This window comes from Gadus chalcogrammus, chromosome 17 (genome assembly GCF_026213295.1).
Source record: "Gadus chalcogrammus isolate NIFS_2021 chromosome 17, NIFS_Gcha_1.0, whole genome shotgun sequence".
Lineage (NCBI taxonomy): Eukaryota > Metazoa > Chordata > Actinopteri > Gadiformes > Gadidae > Gadus > Gadus chalcogrammus.
The window spans coordinates 3,836,771-3,845,433 of NC_079428.1; the positions used below are offsets into that span (position 1 = coordinate 3,836,771).

At 46.1% G+C, this 8,663-nt stretch overlaps 2 protein-coding genes across 3 annotated transcripts; both read right to left on the reverse strand.

The window, feature by feature from the left end:
* Nucleotides 1-2,100: 2,100 nt before the first annotated feature.
* LOC130370191 (protein transport protein Sec24D-like) lies at nucleotides 2,101-5,655 on the reverse strand. Of its 2 annotated transcripts, XM_056575908.1 has the most exons (4): nucleotides 5,226-5,655; nucleotides 3,762-3,880; nucleotides 2,859-3,038; nucleotides 2,103-2,691 (listed from the first exon to the last, which is right to left on the reverse strand). In XM_056575908.1, exons 2-4 carry the CDS (start codon nucleotides 3,810-3,812, stop codon nucleotides 2,461-2,463), a joined length of 462 nt encoding a protein of 153 aa, XP_056431883.1. In that variant the 5' UTR covers nucleotides 3,813-3,880; nucleotides 5,226-5,655; the 3' UTR covers nucleotides 2,103-2,460. The 2 variants fall into 2 exon arrangements, with proteins under 2 accessions (XP_056431882.1, XP_056431883.1); XM_056575907.1 differs by lacking the exon at nucleotides 5,226-5,655 and having other exon boundaries at nucleotides 2,101-2,691; nucleotides 3,762-4,313.
* Nucleotides 5,656-6,194: 539 nt separating this feature from the next.
* Nucleotides 6,195-8,657, reverse strand: LOC130370198 (macrophage-capping protein-like). Its single transcript, XM_056575915.1, has 6 exons — nucleotides 8,514-8,657; nucleotides 8,038-8,187; nucleotides 7,794-7,880; nucleotides 7,534-7,666; nucleotides 7,235-7,326; nucleotides 6,195-6,886 (listed from the first exon to the last, which is right to left on the reverse strand). Exons 2-6 carry the CDS (start codon nucleotides 8,137-8,139, stop codon nucleotides 6,821-6,823), a joined length of 480 nt encoding a protein of 159 aa, XP_056431890.1. The 5' UTR covers nucleotides 8,140-8,187; nucleotides 8,514-8,657; the 3' UTR covers nucleotides 6,195-6,820.
* Between the last annotated feature and the right edge of the window lie 6 nt (nucleotides 8,658-8,663).

The window sequence follows — 8,663 nt, forward strand, 5'->3', positions numbered from 1 at the left end:
AACGAGATTCTTCGATGTTTTCGATTACGGGATAAGATCTTGGTTCATTGTTGACCATCGCAGTGAACCAACGCCGATACAGCAGCTGTCTCCGAGGCCCCGCGGGGAGCGCCATCGGTCATGAACTGCGGTGAACCTGGTTCAAGTCCCGCTGAGGGCGACGTCCAACAAAAAACGATTTGACGAGCGTCTGGGAAAAAAAACAACCTGAAGCCAACTCTATCCTTCAACCTGATCACCGCAGGTCTCTGGACGGGCACCAGCGAGAGGAGTTGTTATCCTCTTTTGAACACCTGGGTTCAACTGGAATAAGTACCTCAAGGGATACCTCTTAGTTCTCTATCATGTGAATGGTAAAGTCAAGTATAACCTCCAAACATGTACTGGTAGGCGTCTTGGTGGTGCAGTGGTCAGGGCTGTGGGTTAACACTCTGCAGGTGCAGGTTCGAGTCCCCACTCGCACGGCCATTAAGAAGATGAGCGTTCAGACACTATGTAGGTTCAGGTGCCCTGCTCAGAACCAGGGTTCAAGAGGTACCTTAATGGATTTATCATGTGAATGGTAAAGTCAAGTATAACCTCCAAACACGTACTGGTAGGTGTCTTGGTGGTGCAGTGGTCAGGGCTGTGGGTTAACACTCTGCAGGTGCAGGTTCGAGTCCCCACTCGCACGGCCATTAAGAAGATGAGCGTTCAGACACTATGTAGGTTCAGGTGCCCTGCTCAGAACCAGGGTTCAAGAGGTACCTTAATGGATTTATCATGTGAATGGTAAAGTCAAGTATAACCTCCAAACATGTACTGGTAGGAGTCTTGGTGGTGCAGCGGTCAGGGCTGTTGGTTAACGCTCTGTAGACACAGGTTCGAGTCCCCGCACGCTAATAAGAATGATATTATTGACATTCAATTTCATGTGACATTGCTTCTTGTGAATTGTTAAGTCAATTATGAACTCTGATTAAGTCTGACCCAGTGTCTCTGTGGTGGAGGTGATAGAGCTGTTACCTATCTGTTCTGGGGACATGGGTTTGAATCCTGCCAGGGCAGGTTTTGTGGGAATGAATGTATGGTGAATGGATGAGTGCGAATAACCGTCTGTGTGAATTGATTACTGTGAATGACTTAATTCACAATAATCAATTAGCACAAACAGTGATTCGGAATGAATGGATGGCTGTGAATGAGTGCACTCATTCCAGCCATCCATTCTCCCAGACAGTCATTCGAAATGAATGTGTGAGCGAATGGATCCCTTCACTAGACAGTTGTTCCCACGAACTGCCCATGGCAGGAAACAAACCCATGTCCCAAGAACAGATAGGAACAGAGGCACCTCTTGTTTGGTAAAAAATACACAAACCCAGCAAGGACTTGAACCCAGCTCGTCAGATCTCGGTTGAATTTTTCAACCGCAGACGGCGTCTTGCTCCATCGAGACACAGTCTGAGAAGTTCTACTGGTAGTTCAAGTTAGACAGACACAGGAGGATTTTCTAATCAACATCGTGTGCTCTCAAATGCAGGATGTATGTGGTCTAGTGGAGTTTACTGACGTCTTTAAGGACTGACCTTCATAAGTCCCACCAATGACTCGTGGGTTCAGCTCACGCCAAGATTACTTTCCCTGGAATCAAAATACATTACAATGCTCAATTTCAAGTGAACTGTAAAGTCAATTATAACCTCTCACCAGTACCTTGCTGGTGCCTCTGTGGCACAGGTGGTAGAGCTGTTACCTATCTGTTCTGGAGACATAGGTTCGATTCCGGCCTAGCCCTAGGCCGGAATCGAACCCATGTGGGTGAATGGATGAGTGCGAATAACTGTCTGTCTGATATGAACAACTGATATTATAATCAATTTCAAGTGAACAATGCTATGTGAATTGTAAAGTCTATTTTAAACTTTAACTGAAGGTGGCGCAGTGGCTAGAGCTGTCGGTGATCAACTCTGGAGACGTGGACGTTACGAAGCCGACCTACTACACGACAAAAACATAAATAAAACATAGAACTTAATAAATACATTTGATTTGATTAGCATTTTACAGACCCATACAATGGATAGGGCGTTTAGTACGGTCCATCACCGTTGCTTCTTTACCCATAAACAGCTACAGTAAGTGTTAAATTACGCTGATAAGAATGGAATTTAACCTCGCTTAATGTTAATAGCTTATTTAACATTCTGTGAAACAAGGGAATGCTTCGACAACATATGGGTGAATCCTTTCTCAAACTATTTGTAATTGAAAAAACAAAAATAAAAGATGAAATGTAGATAGATGGTAACAAATAATAGATAGATGGTGTTTTCTTTTTTATCACTCTGTTATATTAGATGTAAAGACTTTATCGATTAAAAGATATATCCATCTATAAAGTCTGGCATCTTAAACGTCAAAGTACACTGAAACACTGAACCCGATCAGCGGTGAATTGACTGATCACCAAACAGGTGGTCAGTTTGAGGGTGAGGGGAGCCTGCGGGCGTTGCTGACCGTGTTGGGCTGCAGGTGAGCGAGCGAGGGCAGGTTGAAGAGCCCCTGGATGAGCTCGGGGGGGCAGGCCTGGCCCAGCCACAGGAAGAGGGCGTGGCCGTTCTCCAGCAGGAAGGCTCCGCCGTTGGACAGGCGGTCCTCGGAGCAGCGCAGCGGCGACGGCACCGCCTCGCCCTCCAGATCCATGTTGTGCTGCGGAAAGATCGGAAACGTTACAATTGATCGGAAATCTATTTTATCGAAAAAACCATCATCTACTGAGTTCCACTGAGTTCCACTGAGTTCCATTCAAAACCATTTCTAGCCGAGTCAGAGTCAGCCCCTGCCCCTCGGTGAACCCCCCCCCCCCCCCCCCTCACCAGTGGGATGAGGCGGGGGTACAGCAGCAGCTGGGTGTCCTCCACGCCCATGGCCATGACGGCCAGCCGCTGGTGGGCGCGGTCGTCCGTGGACAGCTCCGTGCTGCCCACCAGGGGGGCCGTCTTCATCAGGCTGTTCATGTACACCGGGAACACCTTCATGGTCTCGGGCAGGATCAGCTTGGAGGAGGGGGGGTGGATGGAGAGGAGTCCATTAGACCAGCCAGAGAAGTCATTACATTTAGGCCCAATCCCATTTCTACCCCTTACCCCTTCCCCTTACCCCTTCAAAACAAGGGGGAGGGTTAAGGGGTAGAAATGGGATTGGGCCGTACATTACATTTGTACGTCGTGTTGCGTAAAATGTTACAGTGGTCTCGTTGGGGTAGAAAATATGTATGTCCAGTACGGTATGACACTATTAAGCCGATCGATGAATGACCTGAAGGCACTTATGAATAAATAGACTTTACCAAATATATACAACGCTAACAGAACAAACTAAAATCCAGCGAAATTGAAATGGATCAATGAATACAAATATTATCGACACGCAACGACATATTACTGCTCGGCACTTGTTTCTATGAATATCTTTAATGTACCGACAGCGATATGTTGTTTCTCTTTCTTCTGATGAATGTACTCATTGTAAGTCTCTTCTGATAAAAGCGTCTGCTAAATACGCTGAATTTAATTGTACATTTAAACGACATGTTGAGTCTTAACAACACTCCGTCTTTGGATCCAGAGCGTCTTGAATTGGACTACGCAGTGAAGTAAAACTCTGCACAGCCTTTTGCGGGACATGTGTCAGACCCCTGGGAAGAGCTGCACCGACATCACATCAAATCGTGAGACACAGTTTCTTGTATTTGGGAGCGTGGTCAGTGGTCCACCGACCTGGCTGGCGGCAGAGGGGCTGGCACAGTTCTTGCGGTAGCAGGCCAGCATGTGGGCGGTCTGGTTGACCAGGATCTCCCGGACGCTCTTCAGTGGCTGCTTCAGGATGGCACGGTAGGCTGGGGAACACCGGGATGATAAACAGTTGTTAGCTTCAGGATGGCGCGGTAGGCTAGGGAACACCGAGATAATAATCATTTATTAGCCATCGGTATTTATATTATCGACTGTAAAAAGGCGCTTGACACCGGGGGAATAGAGACGTAGTAAAAACGAAGTAATCAATAAATGAGTTTAAATGTGTTTAAAATTAATAGAGAAAAAACAATACATACAATGTGAATAAAAATAACAAACTCAACTTATTCAAGTCAAGTTTATTAAAACCATTCACATGTTTTGAGTAAGAGCCCGCTTTCCGAAAGAAGTTAATAACTGCCTTGGCATTTTTTGAGCTCAGTTTCATCCACCAATTAAAACCGTTGTGGATGGCAGTAAAGGGTTAAACGGACATCGTTGCAGTTTCGCAGGGATTTCTCTCCTGATATTGTAGGAGATGTCATCCGCAGTCATCTTTACGAGGAGAGCATGTGTGGTCCCGGTTACCAGGAGAGATATTAATCCCAGTGGCTGGTAAACCGACGAGCAGCCATGTTAAACCAGACTTTAGGGTGATGTATGGAGTGGCAAGGAGAAGGAGTAGGGGGGTCAGCCTGGGGTCAAACCCAGGCTCCGGCATTACAGTGTGGGACTGGTCAGCAAGGTATGATGAACGTGCGTCTGAAATAAAGCACTGCTCAGACTCCTTTTCTCATTATTACTGCTACTTGGACAACGTTTGCTAAAGCCTCTGGCAGGTCAACTTGTACTTTTTCTTAACGGGAAGGTGTTTGGAGTCATGCCGGCATTGTTAAACCGGCAATACATATCAATTAATACTGTTAATATTGAGATATGATCACACTTAAATTCATCTGGCATAATGTATCTTCTAACTAAAAACAACAAATGAACGTCTCAACTGGTTCGGTTATGACGTCTCTCGATGACTGATTCACTTTTAATTCAATTGTTGGCGAATATATATCTGTCATCTTATCATCACTATGAAAGTATTAAGGCTGTAAACGAAGCGAACGCATACATTTTAATAACTGGTATTTTCCAACTGACATTTCTAACCGACATATTCAAACTCAAATTGAGGTTCAAATAAGCTGAGGAACACAAGAGTTACTGCGGTGTGGAAACGCAAATGGAAACGCAAATCTTTAAAACCTGTACACTGAATAGGTTTGCAGAGGACTATATACAATATGCACAATGAAGGCCTGGTCCCACCATAGGTTTGCAGAGAACTATATACAGTACACTTGAAAGGGGTGGGGGGAGGTTGTGAGGGTCTGCAACCAGTGTCCATCTCAAGGGAAATACAGGCTAGTGGAATAAATAGAAGTTGCTTACCTCTAGCATGGCTAGCTTCACACAGTTCTTCATATGCACTCTTGCTCGCTCGTGTTTTTTTTTTTCCGTTCCGACAGATGTTTCAGGTCTGTCAACCCTGTCTGTGTCCACGAACTATCACACGCACTTATTTTACACGCAAAGTATACAAGGAGGAAAGCAAAAAATGGCATTGGCATACCCACAGCTAGTTAGCCAAACCTGAACCAAACTCTGGAAAAACTTGTCTTGTAGGCTCTATCCTTTTCTCTTGCTTGTTGGGTTATGTTCACTTCTGGCTTTTTCTTTTACTTGCAATTTTTCTGCAAATGTTCTTCTTTCGAAGGGATTCATAAGCAAAGACTTAACTGAATTTGGGGCTAGCTGAACTCACAGGGAAACAGTGGTAGCAGTACTCAAAGTCGCCATCTTGCTGATCTCTGAGGTAATGGCAAATGCGCGGTTACGCGCAGTGGATGGTGAACTGCGCTTGGGGCTATATCTTGAGCGCCCCAAAGCCATACAATTCGACGACGCTGATTGGCGAAATTATGTACTATTCTGCCTAGCAACGGAGGAACCATTGGCTAATAATTCAGGCATGTGGGGCTGAACGAACTGCGCCCCACAGAAGACATCACCAAAATGAACGTTGAACATGTAGGCCTAAGTCAATGAAGATTTAATGATGGGGGATTCTAAAGTAAATGCATTATTCGAATGCAATTAAAATAGATTAATTCTCAAAATGAGAAGATTATTAAAAAAAATATATAGGATATTTAAAAAAGAAAAGATGTCCGGTCGGCGGGAGGGCGGCGCCCCAGCGCCCTCTATAGGCGAGCCGCCACTGATGTTTAGTCATCGCTGTAGTGGCTTGCCCTCTCGACCACTCCCAGTGGTCAGAGTTCATCATTGCCATTAAAATAAGATAATATTTGTAACATAAGGATTAATACTTGAGAATATGATAAACGTTTCGCATAGGATATGGAAAATGCAAGAACAACAAGCTTCATATTTGTGGTTCGTTGTGTTTTATTATTTCTCTGCAGGAGAATACTTCTGTGATGCTCTTAACAAATTGTACAAAAGAAAACGCAACCATTTCATCCAATGTCATCTTGGCTAGATAAGACCTTTGAGAATACCCTTAAATGATATCAAAGGCCGATCAGGATGCAACAGCACCAGCTCTTTGTTTACTGACTCTATACCGATGAATTTCTTGACATAATTCTTTTCACAGGGATTCATGAATACGTGGCAATATTGAACCGAAACTGAGAGCAGCCTCAACCCACCAAAACAAACACGTTCATAAAAATGATTGACAGCCTCGAAGATGCATGCTGAACGGATAAAATATAAAAAGATTAGCATCTTTGAATCAGGGCTTTAATGAATGATATGATGTGTTAAGCAGAACTCCGTGTCAGATGCCTTCATTCACAGAGTTCCCTACCGGTCTAACCAAAATATATACACAAACATGAACTCATATACATATAAAAAAAACATGATATGCATAAGGGGCGCCTTTGTTATTTGGTAACAGTTGGGTTCCTAATATTCTGCTCATGAGTGCGTGAAGCTGTGTACATCTTGTCCTCGCATCAGTTCCAATTCTTGAAGAACTGTTTGAACATGATCGCCTCTCGTCCTTGCGGTAGAATCTCCACCTGAAAAGGAAAATACCCTTTTAGTTTGTATAGCGTTTCAGCAATTAGTTCATTTTATAGGCTGATGGAGTAAATGGGAGTTTTAGCCGCTGAGAATCTGCTGAGATTCAGATATCAGTTTTGGTCAATTAATGAACAAGGTGAATTAGGACAGACAGAAAGAATAATAGACAAGCTGTTATTGCAGACTTACTGACGCAATCAACACTTTGTTGGGTTTTAAGTGTGTGTTTGTGGTTCTGATGCGACTGTGTATTTAAGATCTTTGATTCAAGAGTTTTATAGCAAAGAAAGCTTGGGATATGCAGCATCATTGTGTTTACAACAAAGACCCAGCAGTAAGCATACCTGCGTCTTCATCCTGTCGTAGTTCATCTGTTGGATGAAGTTATCCGCCATCTTTAGGGCCTCCCTCTTCTCCTCAGCATTGGCTCCACTACCTGTCAATCATTCAGGAATAGGGAGGAGTCAGGGAACAGCGGGCATCATTATAACTCACGACTATAGGAGACAACTCTAGGAAAGAGACCAGCTCATAGAAAGACCCAAGAGAAAGAGATGGTTTGTGTTCCAGTCCAGCTAACACCGTGGTCGATGATGTCCTCGACGGACGGCAGCAGGTGGACTTTGGAGCAGCCTTCTCTCACCTTTCCAGACGAAGATCTTCCCGTTGGCCCCGTTGTCCAGGATGAAGCAGTCGTCGCGCACCAGCAGATCCCGGTCCAGCGGACACTTCTCCGACACCTTGGTCATGGTCATCGACCCCGTGGCGTCAGAAACCTATGAAGCATGATTATGTGACATGATTAGAGTTATCTAACAATAGGCCCGGGACTCTGTGGTGCCTCTCTCCGTCTCGATAGAAAACAGATCTTTATACTAGGTAGAGGTCGGAGCGAAGAGAGACCTTGTAGAGATGGGCGGAGTTGGAACGGTCTGCCTTGGTGTCCTCCTCTGGCGTGCTTTCCCCAAGCTCCGTCATTGGCCCGAGCACCTGCCAATCACGGGAATAGGGTGGGTTCAGAATAGGCAGAGGGTCAGATTGTAGCAGCAGAGAACGTAGCGCTTCTTTGACCCAAGAGAGGAAATGAAAGGAAGCCGTTTTCTCTTGTTCGCCGTCGGCCGGGCGACGGCGCGGTAACCGTGGTTACCTTCAGCATCTCCGGGGTCTCCTCGCCCTCGTTGATGTCCACGATGCGGGCCTTCCCGTGGCGGTCCGTGTCCCGGATCAGCGAGGCGATCTCCCGCACCATCTGCTTCTCGAAGATGTTGGCCTTGGACCCGATCCACGACAGGATGGTCTGCAGGGGGGCCGTTCGGACAAAGAAGAGCCCTGTGACTTACGGATCAACAAACATGCGTTTCCCCTGGTTACTTACATAGGGGTCCCCCCCCCCCCCCCCCCCCCCCCCCCTCACCCATTTACCCATTAACACAGCCAGGGTATCGAAAGAAATTCAACCGACCAAATGTGTTAAAAAGTTTGTTACATCCGATTCATAATCTCCCGATCCTACCGAGATCTGCCCAATCTGGCAACCCTGGCTGCAGGCCCACTGCAGGCAGGGTTGCCAGATTGGGCGGGAAACCTGGCCCAATCTGGCAACGCAGTCTAGTCCACACCCACCTCCCCGAGGTCCAGGATGAAGCAGTCCCCCTTGTTGAAGCTGGCCCAGGACAGCTCCACCTCCTTGGCACGGATGTTGCGCTTGCCCTTGATCTGGTACAGCCGGTGCACGGGGCCGGCCCCCGGGGCCCGCCGGAACCCCGACTCCAC

Excerpts from the sequence above, each read along its gene's own strand:
- LOC130370191 (XM_056575907.1), bottom strand. The coding sequence starts at position 3,959 with ATGATTATTATCTCGGTGTTCCCTAGCCTACCGCGCCATCCTGAAGCT. Across the intron at positions 3,039-3,761 it reads GCCCCTCTGCCGCCAGCCAG|CTGATCCTGCCCGAGACCAT; the intron begins GTCGGTGGACCA and ends CCCTCCTCCAAG. Across the intron at positions 2,692-2,858 it reads ACCCCCGCCTCATCCCACTG|CACAACATGGATCTGGAGGG; the intron begins GTGAGGGGGGGG and ends ATCTTTCCGCAG.
- LOC130370198 (XM_056575915.1), bottom strand. The coding sequence starts at position 8,139 with ATGGTGCGGGAGATCGCCTCGCTGATCCGGGACACGGACCGCCACGGG. Across the intron at positions 7,881-8,037 it reads AGACCCCGGAGATGCTGAAG|GTGCTCGGGCCAATGACGGA; the intron begins GTAACCACGGTT and ends CGTGATTGGCAG. Across the intron at positions 7,667-7,793 it reads ACTCCGCCCATCTCTACAAG|GTTTCTGACGCCACGGGGTC; the intron begins GTCTCTCTTCGC and ends CATGCTTCATAG.